The sequence below is a fragment of the Ictidomys tridecemlineatus genome, chromosome 10, assembly GCF_052094955.1.
Source record: "Ictidomys tridecemlineatus isolate mIctTri1 chromosome 10, mIctTri1.hap1, whole genome shotgun sequence".
Taxonomy (NCBI): Eukaryota; Metazoa; Chordata; class Mammalia; order Rodentia; family Sciuridae; genus Ictidomys; species Ictidomys tridecemlineatus.
This window is the reverse complement of record NC_135486.1, coordinates 108,921,645-108,949,631: the sequence shown is the minus strand read 5'-3', so window position 1 is coordinate 108,949,631 and position 27,987 is coordinate 108,921,645. Positions and strand designations below refer to the sequence as shown.

Below are 27,987 nucleotides of genomic sequence, written 5' to 3'. Positions count from 1 at the left end.
GACACGCCCAGGAGTATTAGCGCGCAAACATGGCGGCCACTCCGCTGCCCTCCGAGGCGCGCCCGCGGCCCGAGCCGAGCGCTTCCGAGCATTCCCGAGCGCTCCCGAAGCCCAGAGGAACCCCGGGAGCCGCGCGGGCGGGAGCGGCCCCGCCTGGAGCCTGGGAGCGGCGGCGCCGGCGCGGGGGGAGGGGAGGCCGGATGTGAGTGGAGCGGCCATTTCCTGTTTCTCTGCAGTTTTCCTCAGCTTTGGGTGGTGGCCGCTGCCAGGCTTTAGCTTCCAGTCCGCGGAGGGCGAGGCGGCGTGGACAGCGGCCCCGGCACCCCGCGCCCCGCCGCCCGCAGCCGCGCGTCCGCCCGCCCGCCGCTTTCCGCGCCCGCCGCTTCGAGTCTCAGCGCTCGGCCGCTGTCGCGGCCCCGCGAGCGGCCCAGATGCAGGCCATCAAGTGTGTGGTGGTGGGAGACGGGTGAGTGCCGGCGGGCTGGGGGCGGCGGGGTGGGCCAGGGAGGGCCGGGGGCGGCGAGGGCGGCGGGCTGGGCCCGGCTGCCGGGCTCGCGTGGCCGCCGCGGGCCTCGCGGGGCGCTGGCTCCCAGCCTCCCGGGCCGCGGCGCGGGCCTGGTTCCGGCGCTTCGGTGGGGGAGGGCTTGGGCGCTCCGGGCCGGAGGGAAAAGTGAACTCCACCCTCCGCTTTCTTCCCGGGCGGACGCCGCCCGCCCTGGTTGGCACGAAGATTAGGCGGGCTTGGAGGTGGTTGTCCCTTTTCCCCATGGAGGAAGGAGTTCTTTTTGGTTTCTTCCTTCATCTCTAACCCGGAGTCGGTCCTGTTGGATGCCTGTTTGCACGGGCCACTTTGGCGGCCTCCAAACTTACTTAGGACCACCAGGTTGCTTCTGATTGGCACCTCTCCACTTTAAGGGTTCTAAAATGATCCTTTTCGTGGAGAAACTTAATTGAGATGCTATCTGTGAGGAGCCCGATCTGATAGAGAAGGTTCTGAAAAGAGCCTGGTGTCATAAAGACTAAAAACAAAACAAAACAACAGATCCAAACTTCCAAATGGACCTTCATTTAATGCATTAGGTATGGCTGGAGCAGAACGGGCTCCGTGTGACTCTAGGCTTTTCTTTTCATTACTGTCCGTGGTGGTTACAGGCCCTTGAGGAATACAAGACTTGTCTTATTCGTCTTCGTCCCCCCCCCCCCCCCCCCGTATAGAAACAAGAATCTCAGTGTAATCCGAGCAAAAATGCGCGTCTGAGCTTTGCTTGTGTAGGTTAGTGTTAACAAGGAAGCTCGAGAATTACTAGCAGTTTCATGAAACTCAGAATGCAACTGGTACGTTGTGAAGTTGAGTAAAGTCGAAGGACAAGTTCTGGCATACCGTTAATTTTTGGTTAATATTCTCCAAACTTAACTTTAGCATTGATTTTACTTTTATGCTTCTAAATGTATTTGTTGATTTTCAACTTATTTAGATGATTCTAGGTTGGACATTTGAAATTGTTTCTATAACTAATTGAAATGAAAGACAAACAACTGATATTTGTAAGATAACCAGTCTTTGGGATTTGCCCATTTGCTGGCTTCTGTGTATAAAACTAGAAATTGTAAGGTTCACTTAATTTGAATGTATCTGCGTCTTTCTTTAACTTTTTGAAAGAAAGCTTTACTCTGTCACTTGGAAAAGATGTTCAGTTTTATAGTGAATTATTATTTTTTAATATTTATTTTTTAGTTCTCGGCGGACACAACATCTTTGTTTGTATGTGGTGCTGAGGATCGAACCCGGGCCGCACGCATGCCAGGCGAGCGTTCTATGCTTGAGCCACATCCCCAGCCCCTATAGTGAATTATTTTAGATGAAGTTTTCTTCTTTTTGCATGTCATATAGTTATCTGAATTTCCTTTAAAAGTTAAAAATACTGAATCAGTAGTGGCATGGGATATATAAAAGTACTACATACTAGTTTTTTAAAAGTTAAATTGGCCAGTTGCAGTGGTGCAAGCCTGTAATCCCACTTTATCCCAGAAATTTAGGAGGCTGCTGTAGCCCAGGCTGGTTTGGGCAATTTGGTGGGACACTGTCTCAAAAAGTGCTGTGGATGTAGCTCAGTGGTAAAGCCCTCCTGGGTTCAATCCCCAGTACCAAAAAATAAATAAAATAAAAAGTTGCTGCTAATTCAGTACTCAATCATAGTATGTGATGTTATTTGAAGAATTCCAAGACTAAAATCTAAGGAGAAACCTGGTGTGGTGGCACCCAGTGGTTCAGGAGGCTGAGGCAGGAGGATAGCAGATTCAGAGCCAGCCTTAGCAACTTAGGCCCTAAGCAATAATAAAAAGAGCTTAGGATGTAACTCAGTGGTTAAGTGCCTCCAGAGGCATTTCTATTCCTGGTATCCTCCCACTTCCCCAAAAATATATATGTATGCACACAACAGTTACATTTAATTTAATTAATATGAGCAAGTCATGGACCTGTAATGTCCTGTTTTGGCTCCCCAGCTCCTGTTGCTAGGTATCAATCCAGGGCTTTGAATGTGTTAGGTAAGTGCTCTAACCACTGAGCAACACCTCCATCCCTGTATTAGCTTTTTTTTTTTTTAATTTTTAGTTGTAGATGGACATGATATCTTTATTTTATTCATTCGTTTTTATGTTGTGCTGAGGATTGAACCCAGTGCTTACCTATGCAAGGTACGCCATCTGCCTCTGAGCCACAACCTTAGCCCTAGCTTTTTAAAATATAGCCAGATACTTGTTGAATGTCCACTATGGAAACTATATCCTTCCTTAATCCCCACCCCACCACTTACTTATGGGGTAACCTTGACCATATCACTCATCCTGAAGAGATGCATCAAGGGAAAGGTAAATATTAAGAGCCTGATAAGTGCCTTACTCTTTGCTGAGTGCTTAGTAATCGCCAGTTATTGTTGTCATTGTTACTATTGCTCTTTTTATTACTGGAAGACTCTGAGGGAATATGTAGTTCCTGCTGTGCATAATGTTGCAGCAACCTAGAGAGGCGGAGGTGGAGGATGGCAAGTTCAAGTCTACACTTGATCTTAGCCAAAAGGCCGAGAAGCGATGCAAGTTCAAGTCTAGCCTCAGCAACTTACCCAGACCCTGTCTCAAAATAAAAAAAATAAAAGACCTGGGGATATAGCTCAGTGGTAGTAGAGTATTCCAAGAGACTCTCATACTGGATACCAGAAAGCCACAGTTCCTGGCTTTTTTTTTTTCAGTATGATTTTTAAGACTGCATTTGACATTTAGTATTGACTAGTGATATAGCTAAGTGATGTAAATGAAATGTGCCTTTACAGAAGAGTTTAAGCTATATTACGTCAAGGGATAATATGTAGCAAACATTATTTTAGTGAAAAATCTAGGTACATACGTAATTTTCACACCAGAAATATTTTTCTACTTTTAACCAAATAATATTTCTGATATTATAGTTTTAATTTTTTTTATTCAGAAATTGCTAATTATAAATATGGGCCTAAATTTTGTGGGGCTTAAAGCTACTTAAGGTTATAGAATTATAAACAATTAAAAATAATAAAAGCAATGAAGGCAAACTGATTGAGGTTTCACAAATTGCAAGCTTTCTTTTTTTAAATATTTATTTTTTAGTTGTAGTTGTAGTTATTTCATTTATTTATTTTTATGTGGTACTGAGGATCAAACCCAGGGCCTTGCATTTGCTAGGCAAGCGCTTTACTGCTGAGCCACAACCCCAGCCCCAAGCTTTCTTATTTAAGGAATTATAAACTATGTTATAACCGTATTATAGTGAGAATCATTTAGCTTGTATTCTTTTTGTTTTTAAATTTTATTTTTTTAGTTGTAGTTGGACATAATACCCTTATTTAATTGATTTATTTATTATAAATTTTTTGATGGGGCTTTATTTTGTTCATTTATTTATATATGGTGCTGAGAATCAAACCCAGGCAAGCACTCTACCACTGAGCCACAAACCCAGCTCCAATACCTTTATTTTATTTATTTATTTTCATATGGTGCTGAGGATGCATGTGCTAGGTAAGTGCTCTACCGCTGAGCCACAACCCCAGCCCCTAGCTTGTATTCTTTTGGTATATAATTTCCTGTATAGCAGTAAATTGGCATTGGGTATAAAATATGAGATAGGATTTATTTTTTAAAGATAGTCTTTCCTGGCACTGGGGTTATAGTTCAGTGATAGAGCACTTGCCTCACATGTGAGGCACTGGTTTCGATTCTCAGAACCACATAAAAAATAAATAAAATAAATAAAGATATTGTGTTCATCTTAAAAATCTTTAAGAAAAAAAGGTATTCTTTCCTGAATGTAGGACCTATAATTTTCATTTGAGGGGGACCTCTGCCTTAAGATTGTCTCTTTACTTAGGTAAGACAGCATCTCACAACTGTTTTGAAATTTTTTAAATAAAAAAATTTTTTTGATGCTGGGGATAGTATATGCTTCACCACTGGGGTATACCCACAACCGAAAACAGTATTTAATAGTGTTGTTTTAACTTTGGTTGACTAGAAAAGGTGGAGGGTGAATGACTTGAAGACCTCAAACAAAATGATTTTTGGTTGGACCAGTGATCTGTGTGCCACAGTGTCTGACTTAAGACATAGCTGCCTAGGTGTTTTTTTTTAGTTGAGTGTGATAAATGCCTCTTGTGACATCATCTTTATAAGAATGTGTGCCATTTAGTATTTCCATTGAACTGTGTGATAGCATGAAAAATGAATTTCAGTTCTTCATAAATTGTCTTGGTATGTTTTGAGGTTTACTTTTTATCTTCTTTAGTTTTGATCTGTTATAAAGGTATTTGAATTCTCTGTACTGGCTTACAAGTTTAGATTTAATGTATGACTGATAATGGTTGGCAAAATTATATATAATAATATACATTTTTTTTTTTTAAATACAGGACTAGGGATACAGGATACAGATACTAGTATGCCTGAAGCCCTGGGTTCAATTCCCAGCAATGTGGGGGTGTGGAATGGCAGTACTAGTAAAAGTTTGGGATTGGGTTAGGTGGAGGAGTATCACGAAGCCATTTTTAGAAACCTTCAATCTGTCATAATCTTCTGTCTTTTGCATTAGTCATTTAATATCTTAGTGCTTCCTACTTTTTCACCTCTGTATCACAGATAGCTCTGTCTTCTGATTGTAGTCTTCCTAGAGGGAGTTGTTTTTATCAGGAGTCTTGTTATCAGTATAGTTATCACATGTCATCAGAAGGAACATTTTTCCACCAACAGGTTAATATGAAAAATTTCAAGCATACAGAAAAATTGAGTATAGTCAACACCCGTATTCTCACCACTATAATCTGTAGTCAGTATTTTACTCTATTTGCTTTATCACATATCATCCCACTAACAGGGGATTTAATAGAGGAGTTGAAGGAGAATGGAGTGGTATGCAGTTAAGATATATATTTTTGAACTCTGTATCTTGAGCTCACTCATATCTGCTACACCATAGTTGGACTTGATTCTAGAAGGGTGGACTGGAAAAAAAATCTGTTTCACACTTTAGTATTCATTCTCTCTCTCTCTCTTTCTCTCTCTCTCTTTTTTTTTTCCTTTTCAGAGACACAACTGTTTATTTAGGAAAGTAGAGATATTTAAGGGATAATGTAGGCTGTGTCAAGAGTGAGAAGTTTTTGAGATAAAGCAAGAAATACACATTCAGGAGAGAATGTGGACCTTCTCCAGAGGAAGAGACAGCCCATAATTCAACAATTCATATGTAGTGTCTTCAGCCTTGAGTGTTTGAGAAACTTTAAACAGAATCTTAATTTGTGTGTGTGTGTGTGTGTGTGTGTGTGTGTGCACATGTGTGTGCCCTGTGCTGGAGATTGAACTGGGGTCTCACACATGCTAGGCAAGTACTGTCCCATTGAGCTATATCTCCAGTCCTGGAATCTTAATTTTTTAGGGAGCCTCTAATGGTGATGATGGCTAGCTTTCTGTTTTTGTTTGGTTTTGGCTAGCTTTCTGTTCATTTGCTGTGATAGTCACTGTTGGAAATAGAACTTAAGATTTCAGATTGGGTTTTGTGTTTTTGTAACACTGAACTACTCTCTCTCTCTCTTTTTTTTAATATTAGTTGTCAATGTGCTTTTCTTTAAATTTATATGTGGTGCTGAGAATCGAACCCAGTGCCTCACACATACTAGGCAAGCGCTCTACCACAGAGCTACAACCCCACCTCTGACCTACTCTTTTTAAAAATATATTTTTTTGTAGATGAGCATAATACCTTTATTTTTATATGGTGCTGAGGATTAAACCCAGTGCCTCACACTTTCAAGGCAAGTGCTTTACTACCGAGTCACAACCTCAACCCCTGAACTTCTCTTACTAGTTCATGTTTTTTTCTGTACATATTCTCTTTAAGCATTTGTTACAGAATCCCCATACCTTATTTCTCACTGTAAATTGAGGCTGAGGCAGGAGGATCTTGAATTCAAAGCCACCCTTAGCAACTAAGTGGGAGTGTAAACAACTTAGTGAGATCCTGTCTCTAAATAAAATATTAAAAGGGCTGGTTATGTGGCTCAGTGGTTGAGTGCCCCTGAATTCATTCTCCAATTAAAAAAAAAAAAAAAAAAAACTAAAACAAAACAAAACTGTGTTTTTAAATGACATTGCATGCTCTTTGTTTTGGTTTACAGTTGTCCTTGGAAAAATGTTTTTTCTTTCCTAAGATCAATTTATCTTGAAAAGCAGTGCAGAAAATTATTTATGCTTCCTAGATCCCTTAAATTTTTTTTTTTAGTTATAGATGGACACAATATCTTTATTTTTATGTTGTGCTGAGGATCAAACCCAGTTAAACCCAGTTATCTCAGACATGCTAGGCGAGTGCTCTACCTCTGAGCCACAACCTCAGGCCCCCCCCCTTTTATTTTTATTTTTTTAATGTGAGGAAATTGCCAGTGTTTCGTAATTGTTGATTTTATGTGCTTTTAAGTTGTGGTTTATAGATTGCAAGAAATAATAAGGTTTGCAGAAAAAAAAAAGTAAAACATTCTCTTAATGGGAAAGTGAAGAACCTAACAGAATGTACGTTATTGGCTTTAGTCAAATACAGGTTTAAAAAATTGTAATGTCGTGAACTTGGAGAAATCCAATATAGAACTGACATGAGCTTTCTCCCTGCAGGCCAATCCAGGTTCATTTTCTAGAGTGATAACATCTTTCAAAGATTAAAAAGAGGTTTAACTTAGCAGTTAAATATGTAAAACTGGAAATTCCAAAGCAAAAATTTTCAGAAATTCTACAAGAGCCTGTCCACACTGTGATCCAACATGGCTGACATTCTTTATGCATTTATGTTCAAGTTGTTTTGCCAAGTGCAGACGTTGACTCTGACCTCTAGAGTTGATTTATATATGTTTATATAAACACACACATATTTAGTTGTAGTTGGACAGAATACCTTTATTTTATTTATTTATTTTTATGTGACGCTGAGGATTGAACCCAGCGCCTCACATGTGCTAGGCGAGCATTCTACTTCTGAGTCACAACTCCAGCCTCTGATTTATATTTTTATATATACAAGGAATGAATAAATAAAATTTTTAATTTTTTTGTTCTTAATAATTAAAAAAAGGTAGGGCATGTACTTATTTTAAAAATCAGAATTCCACAATTTAATCTTTTTCGTAAAGACTTATAGATTAGTGTCTCCGGAGACTGAAGGAGGAGGATGAGAGTTCAAAGCTAGCCTCAGCAAAAACAAGGCACTAAGCAACTCAGTGAGCCTGTCTCACTTTGTAAAATACAAAATAGGGCTGGAGATGTGGCTCAGTGGTTGAGTGCCCCTGAGTTCAATTTCCGGTACCCCCCCCCAAAAAAAAAAAAAAAGAACATAGATTTGTAGCCAATAATGATTGATAGTAAATTATCAGCCAGTATCAGATTATGCCAATATCTTTTTTCTTTTTTGGTACTGGGGATTGAATCCAGGAGTGCTTTACCACTGAGCTACAATCCCAGTCCTTTTTATTACTTATTTTAAGACAGGGTCTCAAATCGTCCTGCCTCAGTATCTTTAGTGACTGGGATTATAGGCCTGCACCAGTGTGTTCAGCAAGATATTTTATCTTAAAACATTTATAGTTGCTTGTCTTAGACATTAAGTGACAAGAATTGTTATCGTTTTCTACACACCATTTGTCATTTTGAAAAAGGGGTTATTTATCCTGGCCTTAGACTCCACTTTCTTTTTCAACTACCACATCCAAACCATGGCCAAACCATGATTGTTCTGCTTTGTGTCTAAGTAGCTCATGAAACAGCCCGTTTATTTTCACCCTACAGTCTCTCTCTGTGGTCCAGACTACCACTGGAACACAGCAGCAGCTTCCTTATTTTCCTACCTCATGTCACACCTTCCTCAGTCCTCTTTCCACAGTGTATTTGGATATTTCTTGGAAAATCGAATGCATTCTTGGCAATTTACCTTCTCTGGCTTGTAGGCAGGATCAATCCCACATCTCTTCTTAAGGAGATGACACCTCTTCAGATTTTCCTCTACCACTGCCCCCATATTTCTTGTTAAGTTATGCTGGGCTTCGTTCAACTCTGGGCCTCCCCATTTGCTGTTGCTTTGTTTGCCCATTCTGTCTTCATTCCTCATAAGTTTTTAGCATACATTGCAGCCTTCTCTGTCTACCCCGAAGACAAGGTTAGATTTTTTTCTGTGCATTCCCAGATTAGGTTAGATTTTTTGCTGTGCATTTCCAGAGCATCTTTACTAATATCATACTGATGATGATGATGATTATTATTTATTTGTTTGGACTCCAGGGATTGAACCCAGGGCTTTGTATATGCTAGGCAAGCACTCTACCACTGAGCTACATCCCCAGCCTCATACCAGCACTTCTGTGTAATGATTGTGTTCTTCATTTTTTAGTTTAATAAGTGCACATACTCTGTGAGGCCTTGTTCAATGAAATATCTTCGGTGCCTAATATACTTCTTATAGTACACACTTGCTATAAATTAAAACTGAATTTATGCTCACAATAGTTTGCTGAATGAGTTGGTAGTTTTGCATCTGTTTGGTAAACACAAAAACTGAAGCATATAAAGAAAGTTGGAACTTGCCAAAAGATTGGAACCACTTAGTGATAGTTGGTTCTGGATCTCAAACGCAGGCTTCTGACTCTAAATCTTTTGACTCTTGCTTATACAGGTTCATTTTGAAAGTCTAAGCCTTTTACAAAATGTATGTCCAATGACTCATTTCTATTTAGGAAACCTTAGAAGTTGGAAGTTACCTTCTGATGATGTAATGTTTGATTGTGAGATCTTTGGGGTGGAGAGTTCCAACTTTTGTTAAGCCCTTAATAAAGTTAGGAGTAAAACAAGTACTGGCAAGACTGAATGAGCCTGTAATCTGCCCTTGTTGAGACATTTTCACTTTAAAACTTTAGAGTATGAGGGAAAAATAGGAAAGCACTAAACTTTCTTTATGGTGAATCCATTTATGGCATTTGGGATTGAACAATAAAAAACTTTTAAACCAATACCATAGTGAACTCTTATCATCTTAACTTTGGTAAACCAACAGAAAACAGCAAGAAACTGGGCTCACTATAGAGGACATTTAGTGAATTGAGCCTTTAGAAAGCTCTGAAGAAGTCAACCTATGAATGCTGTAAAACTCCAACCATGCCCCTGCATAGTGGTGCAGTGACCTTAATTTATTTTTGTCCATTGATTGGTTTGTACTGGGGATTGAACACAAGACCTTGCACATTCTACACAAGTGTTCTACCACTGATTACATACCTAGCCCCTTGTAAATTTTATTTTGAGACAGGGTCTTGCTAAGTTGCCCATTCTGGCCTCCAACTTGGGAGCCTCTTGAGTAACTGAGATTATATGTGTGCTACTACACCTGGGCTAGGAATCTTAATTTTTATTATTATTTTTTAATATTTATTTTTTAGTTCTTGGCGGACACAACATCTTTGTTTCTATGTGGTGCTGAGGATCGAACCCAGGCCACACGCATGCCAGGCGAGTGTGCTATCGCTTGAGCCACATCCCCGGCCCCAGGAATCTTAATTTTTAGAAATATTCTCTTGAAAAACATTTCAGGTGGTTGGGAGACTGAATCACCACTTTGGCTTTTGCCTGATGGTTTACTGGTAATATTGATCCAGTCTGTACCCATTACCAGTTGTACAGGTGGCTCTTTTGCCCTGAATATTTATTTCTACATGGTTCTCTTTTACTTTCTCTTTGTAACTGTTTGGGAAGTTTACACTATCATCTCTGAGCTATTAATTAATATGTGTAGACTGTATTGTTAGACCCTTTTTTAAAAGCTCATGACGTGGCAAATGCATACAGATAAATTAATGTGAGAACATTTGTGTAAGGTGGTTTTTAACTAAAAGCTCTGGAGAAGAGTCAAAACTGAGGGAAACCTTTAGGAAGTGGATGGAAGTTTGAGCTGTGTCCCTGAGGGATGACAAAATAAGTTAGTTCTTACAGAAATAACTGCATGTATGTTGCAGGGGCAAGCTATGTTTGCGTTAGTATTAGTGAACTAATACATTGAGTACAGAACTTAAAACTTCTTGTATGAAAGGCTTGTTCACAGAAGATGTTCACAGAAGAAACATTTTTTAAATTTTAAAATGTTCTTCCTTTTGTAACTTCCTTTTGTAATTTGTACAAACAACTGTACAAATATTGACTATTGGTGCTAATACCACATAACCTTAATAGAACTAGATGGATCCAAAGTCTTACCTTTCTGAAAAAATGCTGGTTTGTTTGGATTTCTAGAAATTATTTTAACAGAACAAAGAAAACTATAATTTTGTTCATGTCAACTAAGCAATCTTATTTTTCTCCTTTTAGAGCTGTAGGTAAAACTTGCCTACTGATCAGTTATACAACCAATGCATTTCCTGGAGAGTATATCCCCACTGTGTAAGTATCTTCAGTTATATTTGTATTGTCTGATATGTTTTTTTCTGATTTTTTTTCCCATTTGTTGTTAACCCTATCTTAATGCTTGTATATGTGGATATAATTTGTTTTCCTCTCAAACATTGTCTGGGATTTAATTGTAAGTATTTTGGACTTTTATGAAATACCTGGTCAGTTTAATATAATTTTCTCACATGATGGAACAAACACAGCCTTGCTTTTCTAATTTTTAGATACTCAAGAAAACAAAGTTAAAATTTAGTGTGAGATATAGCACTTGGTAGTAATATAAAGAAATCCAGAGCTAGTCAAAAGGAAGCCGACCAGAGATTGGTCAGAGAACAATTCTTGTGAATGTAAGAGTTTTGGATAGATTTGGCTCTATGGGAAGTGAAACGTGAAGTATTCCATTAGATTTTAATTGGCATTTTCTGACAAGTCATTCATCAGTTGGTTCTAGGTCACTGTTAAGTTACAGGCTTCACAGTTGAAACCAGGTAGGATAGAAATGGCCATTGGGCTGCATCTTCCCCAAGGGCAGCAGAATTGGGTGGAGAAGGAAAAGTGCTTTTTTTGTTTTCAGTTGTAGTTGGACACAGTACCTCTATTTTATTTTTATGTGGTACTGAGGAATAAACCCAGCACCCCGCACATGCTAGGTAAACTCTCTACTGATGAGCCACAATCCCAGCTCCAGCAAAATGCTTTTTTGATGTTGGGTTACCAGGGAGTTTCAAGTAGCCAAGCTTCACTGTGGCCCAATGAGTCTTGTGCATCCCAGTGGAGGCAGAGACACTGTGGAGAGGAATGACTTTAAGTCCCGCCCTGCTCAAGCACAGCACACTGCTTAGGTGCTCTGTGAAAGTGCCATTGAACATTTTAAAGTATGTAAATGGTAACACTCTGTCCTAGTTGTCTTGTATTTATGGTGGGAATTTACTTTATCTATGCATATAGATAGAGCTTAAATCCCTAATGATTATTGATTTTGAAGTACTATACCTGATTATATACCACTGGTCACTTTTTTTTTTGCCTCGATGCAAGAATATTATCTAGTTTTTTTTTTTGTAGGCTTTTTTTGGCTAATGTTTTTAATTAATTTTTGGTATAGTATGAGGCAAGCATCTGGTTTTCCACCCATGCCAGTGGGGGGAAAATACAATACTGTTTATTGAATACTTATTGAATAATCTGTCCTTTCCTCATGGAAGTAGAATTACCACATTCATTTAACCTACTTTGCTACCAGTAGTGGCCATGGGCACCTCCCAAACCTTTTATTTATAAAAACAAGTTAGGTCATTAAATTCTGTAAATTATATTGGGAGCTTGCTTAGATCTCGACTCTGCTCTTCTTGCAGTATAGTAAGAGGCATGAAGTATTAAAAGCATATAAAAAGTAAATCCTTGACTTTTATAGACTAATAATGTATTAGGGTATTTGTCTTGGCTTAAATTGCAAAGCTTGAAAAAAATCATAAAGCCCTTATTTTTGTTTTAATTAGCTATGATGCCAGTAGCACTTTTTAAATATCTGTCAGCCTATAAGCCTTTTTTCTCTGTTGCCTTTTCCTATAGTAACTAATTTGTGTATAGTAGCTTTAAGTTATTTTAAACATTGATGTGATTAGGTGTGCTCATTTTGAAAACATGGGTGGCTTCTAAAGTCAGGTATATCTTGTTACCACTGTACTTTGGTTGTAGGCATGGATGACCAAGACTGTACCAAGTATCACTCCATATACTCAGATGTGAGGGCTGGAAACACTTCTTGAAAATTATAAGACATGTACATGGAAAACTTCACACGTGGGATTTGAAGGAGGAACTAATTCCACTTTTTCCTGGAAAAAAATCTTAAACTTTCTGTTTATTTTATTTTATTTTTTAAATTTATTTTTTAGTTTTAGGTGGACACAATATTTTTATTTTACATTTATGTGGTGCTAAGGATTGAATCCAGTGCCTCGTGCATGCTAGGCGAGCACTCTACCACTGAGCCACAACCCCAGCCCCAACTTTTTGTTTATTAAGGCAAAGATTTTTTATTGCTGACAGAAATTTGTTTCACTTAAATTTAGTAGTTTGTCCTTTGTTTCTCAGGCATTTTTCTTTCTCATGTGTGTGTTTAGTTGGTTCCTCATACATTTCAGCCATCCTGCCTGCCGTTCTCTCTCAGAGCTCTTTCTCCTTTTGCCTTTGTGGTCATTTCCTGGCCTGGAAGTATCCAGGTCCATTTGCTGCCTTTTAGCAAACCTTCTATGAGATGTGAGGTGCTGCTGGGACAGTGACTTTGATCCTTTGTCTGTGACTAACCACTTTTATCTCATTCTACAGTTTTGACAACTATTCTGCCAATGTTATGGTAGATGGAAAACCTGTGAATCTGGGCTTATGGGATACAGCTGGACAAGAAGATTATGACAGATTGCGCCCCCTCTCCTATCCACAAACAGTAAGGACTTTAATGATTTATTCTAGAATGTTTTATTAATGCATATCTATGGTTTGCTTATTTTGCTGTGATTTGGGTATATTGAGTAATAGCACTCAATGTAAATTGGTTCCCTACATGCAATTCATATTTTTACTTTTTGAGCATTACCAGTTATTTAGCCTTGTGCATTCTACATTCTTTCATTTAATTTTATTAGGCTTTTTTTTAGCTAAAGGTTTTATCTTTAATTTATAATTCATTTTTAGTATAGTATAGGCAAGCATCAGACTCTCCTCCAAGTGGAGGTAAAATATAATACTATTTATTGAATAATCTGTCCTCTTCTCATGGAAACAGAATTACCATATTTATTAAACTTCCCCCACTCATAATAAAACTGGTAATGCTTTTATTGTCACAAACCAGTTTTTAATAGCAGTTAATTTGAAGATGATTTGCTTTGGGACAGTTTTTCACTACAGTATCAAATTAAGTAGTTAAGATTAAGGTCTCTTTAAACCACATTAGTATTTAATCAGGGCTTAATAATTTTTTTCTTATAAAATATATAATTCTTTGACTTTAGACCTAAATCTTTTCCATGTAGATTGAGGTTTTATTTTTATAAAATGGGTCTGCTGTGCCAATCAGAAAAAAATTTGTTTTGCCTCTCTATAAAACAACTAAAAGATTAAAAAGTGAATTAGAGCAGAAGCTGGCAAGAACAATGGGTACTTAAAGAGGAAGCAGAGCAAATTCCTAGGGTTCAGATCCTGCTTTTCCACTTCCTAGCTGCTGTGTGACCTTGGACAGTGTCTTCTCTAGTTTTTGCCTCTTTGTTTCTTGAGTGAGTTAATACATGTAATGTACATAGAAAATTCTTAGCATATTGCACACACTCTAGTGTTAACTGCTATTTGGATTCCTCTTCATTCTTATTGATACAATTTGATCAGTGTAGAGGCTCATTAGGTGAAAGTTGTGTTTTGGTGAGTGTCATTTTCTGTGAATGTGCTAGATGGGATCAGGAAGAGCTTAGAGAATGATCATATATGAGCCCTGATTGGTAGGGTAGCCTTAATTGACTTAATCATTACTTTTCTTTCTTTTTTTTTTAATTGAGTGTTATGTATTTAAAAAATTTTTTTTTAGTTGTGGGTGGACAAAATACCTTTATTTTATTTATTTATTTTTATGTGGTGCTGAGGGTCGAACCCAGTGCCTCACATATGCTACTGCTGAGCTACAACCCCAGCCCAACCATTATCTTCTTAGATCTTGTTTTTCAAAACAAACTTCCTGTTTAGTGATAGTTTTAAGATTTTGAATACAGCCTTTTCCCTCTAACCAACAGTCTCATGCATTTTGTTTCTAGCTGGAAGTATTGCCAAATACAGTCTAAACTATGTAGTTTTTGCACATTATACTTCAGTTAACAGTGCTAAATATAGTGTGGGAGGTTTCAGTTGGGTGGTTTCTCAGTTAAATCTATAGCTAAAAATTAAATGTGATTTAAGTATTAAAAATCAGCCCATAAACATAAAATGGTTCAAAATCTTAAATATCTTGAAAACTATTCTGTAATCAGTGAGTGTTGAATCATTCCTTTTTTTAGGGGGGTGTTGAACTCAGGGGCACTCAACCACTGAGCCACATCCCCAGCCCTTTTTTGTATTTTATTTAGAGACAGGGTCTCACTGAGTTGTTGAGGGCCTTGCTAAGTTGCTGAGGCTGGCTTTGAACTTGTGATTCTCTTGCCTCATCCTTCAGAGCTGCTGGGATTAGCGTGCACCACTGTGCCTGGCAAATCATTCCAAATTTTAAGTGGATTTAAAAACAGTGACTGGTAGAATAGGAATATCAACCCCTAGATAATCTGGAAGAGTGTGGCATCATTTCTGAGAAATGAGAGCCACCCCACTGTGACTCAGGGGATATAGGATAGGGCAAGGCCATTTTCTCTGAGGGAGTCACTCATAGCAAGTCAAAGGTGACTTGGCAAGAGTCCCATTCTGCTGAGGAGCACAGATAGGGTGAACTCTCAGATTGAAGAAAGCTATGTTGTTATTTTATGTTAGAGGCCTGAAATCAAAGGGGATGTTGCCCTGATGGGGCTTAAGACTAAACTTTTTAGGTCTTGACTATGTACATCAGTGGACTGTTTTCCTATAAAGCACTTGAGTAGGAAAAAAGGAATAAGACAGGGTTCTTGCTCTCAAGTAACTTTCAGAAAAGACCCATAAACTGACTGCTGTGTAATACATCATGTGCCAGAATTGAGGAGGGTGAGTGGGGGTGCTTAAGGAGCACCTGACTAGCAGTTAAAGATATGCTTGTTTCAACTCCTTTTTGCAAAGGAATGATCTTGGGAGCTCAGGGGCAGGCCCAAATGGTTTGGTACCAGGGCCCGGATGTCTCATTACTTTGAATCACTTTTTACCTAGAGGATTTGGCCTGGGAGTTACAGGATGGCACCTTGGTGTCTTGTTGGTAATGGGGAAACCTCTCAACCTAAGTGTTGAATGGAACTTGATCTCTGATTTTGGCTCTTTGGACTGCAGGGCTTTTTATGTGGCTTACCCAAGACTTCTCAAACCCATTCCTGAAGGGCCAGGTTGAAGATTTCTTATTTAGGCCATGCAAAAAAGAGATATTATGCTCTTCATGTTATTTAAAGTTGGCATCTTCTCTGTTGTATAGTTCTATGTAACTAAATCTTGTCTAAACCATTAATTTCTACTTGGTTCTCCAAAAGATAGTGAGCAGCTAGTCATCATTTTCAGTTGAAGTTACCCTTCAAATTATTTTTCCAAATTAAATAATCCTAAGGGCTTTTCTACCCTTCAATAAGTTACCTATATTTTTTTGCAAGTTCTGCATGCTCATATAGGTAGATCAAAGTAATGCTCAAATCCAACATCTTCTATTTCACTGTGTGGACTTAGTGACAGGAGTAGGAACATGAGTGGTATGTCAGCATCATAAGGCTTATGCCCTGTGGGTGTCTGATCCAGCTGATGTAGACTGTTTGCTGAGATGGTAGGCCTCTGTTTAGGTCAGCCCTCCTCTCACCTTTTTTTTTTTTTTTTTTTGCTGGGAATAGAACACATGATTTACCACTGAGCTATATCCCCAATATCCTGTTCCCACCCCACCATTTTGAGACAGGGTCTCAACAAGTCTGGATGAACTTGTGATTCTCCTGTCTCAGCTTTTTGAGTCACTGGGATTATAAGTATGTGCCACCACACCTGCTTGAAGGTTTTAACCCATTAAGTCCTAAGTTTTCAATTCTGCAAACATAATAAATATTTACACATTTTTTCAAAATTGCCCAAGTAGTATTTTTTTGCTTAGTTTAAGGTCTTTTTTTTTTTTTTTGTCTTTTGACTGTTTATTACTCAAGCTTCAGTTTTTAATTATTACTTTTTAAAAATGTAGGTTTCTGACTCTGCTTGTCCGTTCAACATAGCAGTTTTCTTTCCCTCAATAAGGAAAGCATGCTTGATCCTGTCATGGGCAGCAAGCGTGGACCCACTGTAGGCCTTGCTGATGTATGAGTTTTTGTTTTAGATATCTCGTAGGTCTCACAGCACATACCCTTGAAATCTGCCTGGGCACACAGCATGTGCAGATTTTGATGCTTTCCCAACCTTCTTTGTATAAAGGTAAACGATTCTAATACCAGGGGTTTGGGACAGCCTAGTTTTGTTAGAGGCTGTATTATAGGAGAAGCCTACAAAAGTATGTCAGATGCATTCTGAGTCTGTCTTTGGAAGGACTGCCAAGATTGAGGAGTTTTTGAAGCTTAAAGTAGGGGACTTGCTCACCACCAGCCTTCCTCTTTCTCCCCTTACCAATCCTCATGCCAATTCAAAGAACTATTTGGTTTAAGTTTTTGTAGGTGGTCCACATCTGGAATGAAATTAGAATAATTCTCATTTGCCCTTAGAAGAATCCTCAAGAGTTCTGTGTTGAAAGAATAAGTCTATTGATTTTTATTTGAAGCAAAGAAGTGAATTAAAAGCATTGTGGTAAACACTGGAAATGTTAACTTTTGTCTGTCTCTAAGGAACAACCTCACCAAATCCATAGTGAGGCTTGGAATTGAGTCTTACTTTGAACTGCATTGTTCATTTCGGTAATACAAGTCTAAATCCATACTACACACAGAACTAGGAGGAAGACAGGAACACAGCTCTTCACAGGAGCTTTTAGTGTTCAGTGTTAGAATTGTCAGCTCTCAACTCTGGCTGTGTCCTGGAAAAACCCTCAAGTCTGGTCTATTAGGCATGTTTCACAGGCAGGTGCCTTTTCTGTATGCAGGCTTCTGCAGGACTTGTCTGTAAGAACTTGCATGCAGCTCTTTGAAGAAGTGCCTGTTGCTGACCTTTATGTTAGGGGACACTTGCTAACATTTCCAGCTGCATGGGAATGTGTTAAATTCTGGTGTGTGCTCTACAGGTAGAAGAAACACCTTTGTGGCACCCTAGTGGGTTAATAGTGGGTTAGACTGCTGCAACATTGGATAAAAGAAAAACTATGCTTTATATAGCTGGGAATTTTTTTTGGGGGGGGGTAGGTTACAGGGATTAATGAAGGGTGCTTAACCACTGAGGCACATCCTCATCCGTGTGTGTGTGTGTGTATTTATTTTAGTTGTAGTTGGACACAATACCTTTATTTCACTTATTTATTTTTATGTGGTTCTGAGAATCGAACCCAGGCTCTCGCATGTGAGGTGAGCACTCTACTGCTGAGCCACAACCCTAGTCCCCCCCGCTTTTTAAAAAAAATTTTAATATTTATTTTTTAGTGTTCGGCAGACACAACATCTTTGTTTGTATGTGGTGCTGAGGATCGAACCCGGGCCGCACACATGCCAGGCGAGCACACTAGCACTTGAGCCACATCCCCAGCCCTAGTCCCCTTTTTTATATTTTATTTTGAGACAGGGTCTTGCTCAGTTACTTAGGGCCTTGCCGACTTGCTGAGGCTGGCTTTGAGGTTGGAATTCTCCTGCCGCAGCCACCCGAGCTGCTGGGATTACAGGTGTGTATCACCATGCCTGGTTTAATTGGGAAATTTTGATTTTTTTTCAAAAGGCCTCAGCCTTCATTAGTTGGGTCAGTGTCCTTCGGCTACAGGTCATTAGGAACACACTTATAGTTAAGCAGAATTGGGTTTGTTACTTTTTGCCATGAAAGAGAAATACCTGAAAACTGGGGTGAGATTTGCTCTTGTGCTGTATGGTTGGGGGAGTGGTAGGGCTCAAAAAGGAAGTTGTTGTTTGTGGATGCATACCATCAGGAGCAGGATAATTCTGCATTGGTATATTTTGATCATCTAGTTGGTGGGGAGATGAAGCAAAACTAAAGCTGTGGTGGAAGTATGTAACTCATTTATTAGGAGCAGTGGATGTTTAGCAGTTTTGTAGTTTGCAGTGATTCTTTTGACTTGTCTGCACTTAGACAAGATTATAAGTTTGTCTTTTTCTTTACTTTTGGTCTCATTTCATTGTGGTCACATGGGGCCTTGTCTGATATTGATGTTCTGAGAAATTATTACATTCAACAGGCCCACTGTGACAAAGCTGTTGGCACCAGGCTACTTCCCAGGTGTTGGGCTGCTTCTTTTTTTTTTTTCTGGGGCCTATTTTCTTAGAGGTTCCACAGTGATGACACATGTCCAGCTTTTTTTAGTTCTGCCTTTTCTCTGTCATGTATGTATATCCTGGTCCTTTCTTTGCGCATAAAATGCCTGTATTAACAAAAAGAAAATTTCACACACTTGTAATCCTAGCTAATCAGGAGGCTGAAGTAGGATGATTGCAAGTTCCAGGACAGCTTGGGTTGATTAGTGATTCCCTGTCTCTAATCAATCCCCAGCCTCTGGCTGGGGATTGATAAAGCACCCATAGGCTCAGTCCTCAGTACTAAGTTGAGGGCAGGGCAGAATTCCAACACTGACCGGAAAAGAGAATAAAATGAAAGAAACAATACTGCTTTTGGAGTAGTGAGATTTCAGCCATGCAGATGTCTGCCCAGTCACATTCTACCAAGACCAGCCCATCAGTGTGGACTGTACTGTAGACAGGCAGAGGAGCAGCTGGTGGAATTGTTTCTGTCTGTACTTTTGACCAGTGAAGAAGGGAAGTGGCTTGTGATAGGAGACTAATAAAGACATGGAAGACTTGCCACTTTCTTAAAAGGCATGTTGGGCGTCTGGTATAGTTGGAAACATCATAGTGATCTGAGGAAAGCATTAGTGTTCAAGTCACAGGAAAGATAGGCCAGGACTAGAGGTGTTCTAACAGCCACGTGACTTGTGAAGAAGGAAAGTGAGAGACCTTGAAAGAGCCAGGTATTCCTAAGGAGTGCTTGCTGATGGTTCAAGGACAGGGAAGAACAGAGAGCCAGGTTGACCAGCACAACCTCACATGCCACGGTGTTAGGAAAGTAGAGTTGGACGGAATAGGTGGTAGAAAGTAAGTGTCAGAAGCACCAGACATGTTTTCTGAAAGCTATATTTAGGCTGGGGGAAGAAAAAGCAACAAGGAAGGAACAGGCAGATGGTGCAGTGTTCGCAAAGGAGGGGAACTGGAACTGCTTGGCTCCTGTTGTGCATATCCCTTATCTATCAAAAAAGATGTTCTTAAAAACTGAAAAGGGTACAACAAATGTGATTAGATGGTATTCTGAGTCTGTTTTTTGTGAGACTGATCTCAGCAAGTGTGGATCACAATGAATATTTGGCCCCTCATCAATTCCTTCAGAGGACAAATCTTTAAAAACAGCCCAAACATTAAATCAGGAGGGTTAGGGGAAACAAATATTATCTTTGAATTATAAATTAGAGAATCTTGAGTGAGATGAAATTAGGATAATTCTCATTTGCCCTTAGAAGAATCCTCAAGAGTTCTGTGTTGAAAGAATAAGTCTATTGATTTTTATTTGAAGCAAAGAAGTGAATTAAAAGCATTGTGGTAAACACTGGAAATGTTGTTAACTTTTGTCTCTAAGGAGCAACCTCACCAAATCCACAGTGGGGCTTGGAATTGAGTCTTACTTTGAATCGCATTGTTCATTTCGGTAATACAAGTCTAAATCCATACTACACACAGAACTAGGAGGAAGACAGGAACACAGCTCTGCACAGGAGCTTTTAGTGTTCAGTGTTAGAATTGTCAGCTCTCAACTCTGGCTGTGTCCTGGAAAAACCCTCAAGTCTGTTCTATTAGGCATGTTTCACAGGCAGGTGCCTTTTCTGTATGCAGGCTTCTGCAGGACTTGTCTGTAAGAACTTGCATGCAGCTCTTTGAAGAAGTGCCTGTTGCTGACTTATGCCAGTGACAGCACATGAGCAGGCCTTTATGTTAGGGGACACTTGCTAACATTTCCAGCTGCATGGGAATGTGTTAAATTCTGGTGTGTGCTCCACAGTAGAAGGAACACCTTTGTGGCACCCCAGTTGTTTTGTCTGACTTGACCATTGTTGAACTGCACTGATGGAATGAAACCTTTGGCCAGGTTTCATTGAATGATTCAGTGGTGTTTGGCATCAAAGATGTCTTAGGTTATTAAATGCTTTTGGATCCCTCAGGAGGGTTGAGCTGAAATTCTGATAAAGAATAAATAACAGGTTACGTTGATTTTTTTTTTTTTTTTTTTTAATTTTTCTTCAGTTTGTACTGAACTCAAACAAAGTTCTCATACGTTACTAGGTTGGAGACACGTATGGTAAGGATATAACGTCCAGGGGCAAAGACAAGCCGATTGCCGTATGTAAGACTTTCAATCGACTTAAGCCTCAAGCTTTATCTCTTCTCTCATTTCACTTAGTTTTCCTAGGAATTCTTATTGAACCTCAAGTTCCTTGAGTGTTTTGTTTGTAATTCACTCAAGGTGAGGTTTTGCTTGATGAAAAAAGCTTTCATTGGAGCGTGACAGGTCACCTACCAGCTTGATTGAAGCAGTTTCTGAACTGCTTGCTTCCCTCCTTCCAAGTGCAAGGAAGGGTTTGTGAGAGGGCCCCTTCTGGGCTGATTAGAGGAGGTGGTGTGAGAATCCACCTGGGAACTCACAGGGGTGGCTTCATGTTGAGCCTGGGCAGGACTAACCTTGCTGCCAGAGCATTCTCTCTTTGCTGTGTTGTCCTGTGTGGTGGGCTGTCTGGGTGGCTGTGTGGCACTGGTGAGCTAACCCACTCATGCTTTGAGATGGTTGCAATCAACTTGGATGCTGGGGTGCCCTGGTGATTCTTGGACAAGCTTGTGCATGAGCCAGTATTTAAACAATGTTATTCATAAAAAAGCTGTTGTATGGGATGTTTCTTTCCTTTTCAGGTACAAGATAACCAGCTGGATGGTTTAAAGTGCTAGCTTGGGAATTGTATGCATTTCAAAAGCAGCATAATTGCGTTTTTCTAGGGATATGTTTTATAATCCTAGCATTTTAGAAACTCTTGGGCATTTTTTATACAGGTAAATATTTGAATTTTACATTATGTGCAGTATTACATGGGAAGAAAAAGTCAAATATTTTCTGTCTAACCAGCAATTCTCTTCAAGTATTTACTCTGCGCTGCTTTTCCTTTGCATCTCTATTTAGCAACAGCTGCCCTGGGGGCAAGTTCTCCAGAGGCCCTGATTATGCTTGAGAGTCTGTGACTGTATCTAGGTGGTTCTCAGCTAGGAAGATGCTACTTCCACACTTAAATAACCCTTTGTTGGAGAGCGAAGGGTGGGGACAGCAAATAAGCCAGCCACTATTTTGTGGCCAGGGACTGTGACAGCAGTTTAATTGGAACTCAGTGATAATCTAAAAATGTTTGTACTTAACCTGCTATTAGAAAACTTAATGAAAAGCATATTGTTTGTAGCTAATGTTTTTAAAATTGACTCTGCTTTTGGGAAACTGAGAGATCATATTTTACAGAAGTATTGGAAGAGCACTACTGTACTTTTTTTTGCCTGTTTATAACAGATAATTAGGTCTCCAGTTGAGAGTTAGGGAAAAGAGGCCCCCTGGGGGTCTGATTTGATGCTTTCCCAGCCTCCAACAGCTTTCAGTATTTTCCTTCTCCCTTCCTTTCTCATAATTCACTAGTTGCTTGATGTGCTGGTTCTGATTTGGGAGTCGTCTGACAGACTGGTGGGGTGAGTGGGGTGAGCTGGCCTCTGACATCAGCTGCTGGTACCAGTAAGCACCGCACCCAATGACTCATTCCCAGCAGCCTTTAGGAAGCAAATCATCTTCCTCATTTTAAGGTTGTTTTCTGAATGCTTTCCTGTTTCCTTTTTATAGGATGTTTTCTTAATTTGCTTTTCCCTTGTGAGTCCTGCATCATTTGAAAATGTCCGTGCAAAGGTAAGTAGGATTTTGTTTTGTTTTTTTTTCTTTTGGTATTGAGGATTGAATCCAGGGGTGCTTTACTACTAAATTTACCTCCCTAGCCCTTTAGTTTTTAAATTTTTGAGACAGGATCTCACTAAGTTGCTATGGCTGATGTCCAATTTGTAATCCTCATGCCTCAGTCTCCTGAGCAGCTAGGATTATAGGCATGTAATGCTTATTTCTTTTAAATATTGGAAGGAACAATAAAAAAATATCATTTAGTGCTATGAATTTTCAGTTATTCAAATTGGTCTTAGTGATTTTATTTCTTGGGAACTTTATCAGGTTTATTATTATTATTATTATTATTTCTTTGTGGTGCTGGGGATTGAACCCAGGGCTTCGTGCATGTGAGACAAGCACTAACCAACTGAACTATATCCTTAGTCCCGTAATCAGTTTTTAGGCAATGCCTTTAGGATATAGATTTCTAAAGCTTCAGGTCTCATTCAGAAAATAAAGAACATCTTTGGAGTCAGTCTAATGACCATTTCTTTTTGCTTGTTCTTTGTCAATGTAGGGAGAGAGACCTTTTTGTTGTAATAATCAGGGACATTTTCAGGGTGGGCAATGGTGGCAGAGCCAGAGTACTCCACTAGGTAGTTTGTGTATTTTTATCCCTGAACAGATGATGAATTTTCTGAGATAATCCTAAGAATTGGATGTTTTCCCCCAAATAAAGTGATTTCCTCTGATTTTTTTCCTTCATGCCAGGAGTCCTGGCTTGCTAGGATTATTTCTTAACAGTTCTTTCAGGCTGAGCTGGAAGGTGCAAAGGACAGGCAGCAGCTGAAGTGGGGTGGTTGGCACAGTTTGGCACCTTAGTTGTAATTTAGGTCAAGGTCATCTGTGGAGGAGAATGGTACAGACTTTGTTCTTTTCACATCTAGTGGTATCCGGAAGTGCGACACCATTGTCCCAACACTCCTATCATCCTAGTGGGAACTAAACTTGATCTTAGGGATGATAAAGACACAATTGAGAAACTGAAGGAGAAGAAGCTGACTCCCATCACCTATCCACAAGGGTTAGCCATGGCTAAGGAGATTGGTATGAAATCCTGCATTTTCCTACCTGATCTGCATGTCTTTTACTCTAGTGAGAGGCTAAGGTTCAGTCTGGGGATGTAGAGAGAATGTATTTTTCCTGCTTAGGGTTGGCTTGCTTTTGGGGAACCAGCAAGGCCCTTCTAGGCCTTAGTGTTAGTTAGCCCTTGGGAGGTGGAGGTGGAGGTGGGGTTAGAGTTAGAGTTGGCTCTGCAGTGCCATGTCACATCAGCAGAAGAAGGTGCAGGGTTCCAGGGGAGCAGCCTTTTACTGCTGTCCTGATCAGGAGTCGTGTCGTGCCATGCTGAGTGTACATTGCTGTGTGGCTGTGTGTCTCGTAGGTGCTGTAAAATACCTGGAGTGCTCAGCACTCACACAGCGAGGCCTCAAGACAGTGTTTGATGAAGCTATCCGAGCAGTTCTCTGCCCACCTCCTGTCAAGAAGAGGAAGAGAAAATGCCTGCTGTTGTAAATGTCCAAGTCCCTCGTTCTTGATCCTGCCCCTTGGAACCTTTGTATGCTTTGCTCAAAAACAGTGGAGCCTTCGCACTCAATGCCAAGTTTTTGTTAAAGATTAATTTTTCCATAAAACCATTTTGAACCAATCAGTAATTTTAAGGGTTTGTTTTAAGTGTATGAGCTCAAACTCACATTCTATTAAAATTTAGCCCTAAAGTGACAAGCCTTCTTAAAGCCTTATTTTTCGAAAGTCCCTATTCTTGCTCAGATTAAGAGTTGCCAAAATACCTTCTGAACTAAATTGCGTTGTGCTGAGAACACTGAGCACTAAACTGTTGGGAGACCTTTGTCTAAGAAGACTGCGCTTCTGAAGTCAGGAGGTGCAGACGCTTTCCGAGTAGTTTGAGATCGTGTGAAGCAGCACAGCCTCCTTAATGAAATGTTGCCGTTTAATGCATCAGTAACTTATCAGCCCATGTTCACCACGTAACTGTACTGTATGTTGTAATGAAATGAGTATAACTCAGCTCTTTGGATAAGTTTCTGATTTCATAGTGAGGTTTTTTTTTTTTTTTAATCAGTCGACTAGCTTTTGCAGAGACTTTGAACAGAACTCTCATTCACGTGTTTCTTCTAATGAAGTATTCTGTTCCTAGTCGTGGGTGTGCTGGGTGGAGTGTGTGAAACACGACGTGATCAAAGGATGAAGACAGTATTTTGACTAAATATAAGTGGAGATTAATTTACACTACATTGTACACAGAATAATTCAACTGAATAAAAAAGTGTCACGGGTAAAGATTTTTAAAGATTAATTTCTGTCAAATGCAGTAGATGAAGAAAGGTCGGTATTAAGTGTCTTTTCTTAAGCTTCTCCATTTTCCTATACTTGCCATCCCTCCCGGAATTGGGCATTTAATTCACTTTTGAACGGCCATTCCCATAGTTGCTAACTTAGTAAGTGCTTTTCTTATAGAACCCCTTCTTAATGAGCAATATGCCTCCTAATTGTACTATAAATCTTTCTGATAATGCATTAGTTTTTTTGTAGGTTAGTAAAAGTGCATTCCTGTTTTCATGTTACTTTATTCAAAGCTAATAAATGCTTTCCTTAGTTTTCTAGTAACTAGGTGTAAAAATCATGTGTTGCAGCTTTACAGTTTTTAAAATATTTTAGATATTCTTCAACTATGAACCTTCTTAACATCACTGTCTTGCCAGATTACCAACACTGTCACGTGACTAATACTGACCCTGTTTACCTCACACACACACACGGACACACGCTTCCTGTTGTGGCTTTGCCTAATGATGTTCCTTTGGGTCTGTGAGGTTCTGTAAACTGTGCTAGTGCTAACAATGTTCTGTACAACTTAAACTCACTGGCAAGAACACAATGTTGGACCTTTCAACCACTAGAACAAAATTTTTTAAATTGACAGTTGCAGAATTGTGGAGTGTTTTTACATTGATCTTTTGCTAATGCAATTAGCAGTATGTTTTGCATGTATGACTTAATAAATTCTTGAATCATATGACTGGTAATACTCGAATTTTTGAGAATTTGATGAACAAGCTCCTAGTGTGTCTCACTTTAAAGTGGATTTTAAAGTCCTGGAATGCTAGAGGCTTTCATTTTCACAGTGGATGGACAAAGGGAGTGTCACCTGCAGGGGAAAAGTGGGCGAGTCCGCAGCCGAACCATACACTGTGTGTGTGTGTGTGTGTGTGTGTGTTGGTGGGGGCGGGGAGTGGGGGTCATGTTTGGGCCTATTGAATTGCTGCAAGCTGTCCACGTGGAGATAGGCATGCTGGGATGCGTGTGTCCTAGGCCAGAGCTCAGGGCCAATATCCCAGTGTTGAGAGCTTGGTAGGGTGGGGGGTGGACTACATCACCTCAATCCTGTCTCAAACATACATAAAAAGTTGATGTTAGAATCAGTTTTCCTTGAAAAGTCTTATATTTTTGAGCTTTTTTTAAACCAAAGGTAAGTAAGCAGTTTTTAAAGATAAAAATTCTGAAAGTTTGTTAAAAAGAACAGCAGTCTCTTACTCCCTTCATGCCCTCTATAGGTAATACTCCAGGTTATTTTTGTAGTGCTGGGCACTGAACCTAGAGCCCTGTTTGCAAATGCTGTACCAATTGAAAATTTGATATTTACTACACACCTAAATTTATGCTTTTCGTGTTTGTTGAATCTTTCAGATTTACTCCCATGGTGAAAGACTTGAGGCTTTCTCTCCTTACTGCAACCCTACTCCTCAAACCTTCCCATTCTTGAAATACTGATTTTTTTTTTTTAAGCATCTATGTGATTATTGCTATATAGACTAACTACTTCTATTTTTCCCTTGTAATAACTCTGCCTTTCTTTTTTTCCCCTTCTTTTCCTACGTTTTTGGTTTTCTTTGGGATGTTTAATTTGGTTTTCTGTGTACTTATTTTTTTGGAGTAGGGTCCTGGGGATTGAACTCACTGAGCCACATTCCCAACCCTATTTTGTATTCATTTAGAGATGGGATCTTACTGAGTTGCTCAGTGCTTTGCCGTTGCTAAGGCTGGCTTTGAACTCAAGATCCTCCTGCCTCAGCCTCCTGAGCTTCCAGGATTACAGGTGTGGGCCAACACACCCAGCTTCTGTGTACTCACTGAAAGTTCAACAGTCAGCATCCATCTGTTGTCTGAGTCTCAAGATTTTCCTAAGTCTCAAAATCATTTGATGACATCCACCTCTTATATGTTGATCTTTTATTTCCTTCATCCTGATGAATAACTTTTCCAAGAGATTCCTGAGAACATGGGGGAATGGAAAGTGTGTATTTTTAAGCCTTTACATCTTTGAAAATAACCATTCTACTGTGATACTCATGGCCTGTTCTAAAATTTTAGATTGATAATTTATCTCCTGCTTTCAGTTCAGATGTTCTTTAACTCTTCACTGTTTAGCTCTTTAGGACAGTTTTGTGATGACAGCACTCTCTGGCCCCAGCTTCACCTTGCGTTTTGGAGCTTCAGCCTGTGTATTCTTTGTCACTTCTGTTCTTGTTCCTCATTGGTAAGGGAGCATGTGGTGGCACTAGGACAGCAAGTTAGTTCTCACCATCTGCCCCCAGGAAGTGTAGAAACTTGTGTTTTGAGGCAAACCTGGCAGCAGTGGAGTACTCTTATATTTGTCCCCTTCTCCCTTCAGAAGGGGGATTGAACCCAGACATGGCTGAGACAGCTAGGAGCCTACCTGAGCAAGGTCTCCAGAGGTCTGATTTGCCTGGCGTGTTCTCCCCGATTGTCCAGGGAGTACAGTGAGAAATTCTGAGGAAGGTCATTCCCTTTCCTCAATTGCTGATGCGCAGACCCCACCCTCTGCCCAAGAGCAAAGGGCCAGACCAGATTTTTCCTCCCCCTCAGATCCTTTGGACATAGCTGTTTTCACACCTGCTCAGTTCCTAGGAACCTGGGTGGTGAGCCAGCTAGCTCATCTTTCCTACTTGGGAATGGTTTTTTTTTTTTTTTTTTGGTACCAGGGACTGAACCCATGGGTGCTTAATCTCTGAACCACATCCCCAGCCTTTTTTATTTAGAGACAGGGTCCAAGTTGCTTAGGGTTTCACTTGCTGATGCTGGCTTTGAACTCGAAATCCTGCCTCAGCCTCCTGAGCCACG

At 39.8% G+C, this 27,987-nt stretch overlaps 1 protein-coding gene across 1 annotated transcript; it reads left to right on the top strand.

Annotated features, from left to right (window-relative positions):
- The first annotated feature begins 179 nt into the window (after positions 1 to 179).
- Positions 180 to 25,861, top strand: Rac1 (Rac family small GTPase 1). Its single transcript, XM_078023682.1, has 6 exons — positions 180 to 466; positions 10,915 to 10,986; positions 13,327 to 13,444; positions 22,732 to 22,794; positions 23,712 to 23,871; positions 24,209 to 25,861. Exons 1-6 carry the CDS (start codon positions 432 to 434, stop codon positions 24,337 to 24,339), a joined length of 579 nt encoding a protein of 192 aa, XP_077879808.1. The 5' UTR covers positions 180 to 431; the 3' UTR covers positions 24,340 to 25,861.
- Positions 25,862 to 27,987: the final 2,126 nt, after the last annotated feature.

Excerpts from the sequence above, each read along its gene's own strand:
- Rac1 (XM_078023682.1), top strand. The coding sequence starts at position 432 with ATGCAGGCCATCAAGTGTGTGGTGGTGGGAGACGG. Across the intron at positions 22,795-23,711 it reads TTGAAAATGTCCGTGCAAAG|TGGTATCCGGAAGTGCGACA; the intron begins GTAAGTAGGATT and ends TTTCACATCTAG. Across the intron at positions 23,872-24,208 it reads AGCCATGGCTAAGGAGATTG|GTGCTGTAAAATACCTGGAG; the intron begins GTATGAAATCCT and ends TGTGTCTCGTAG.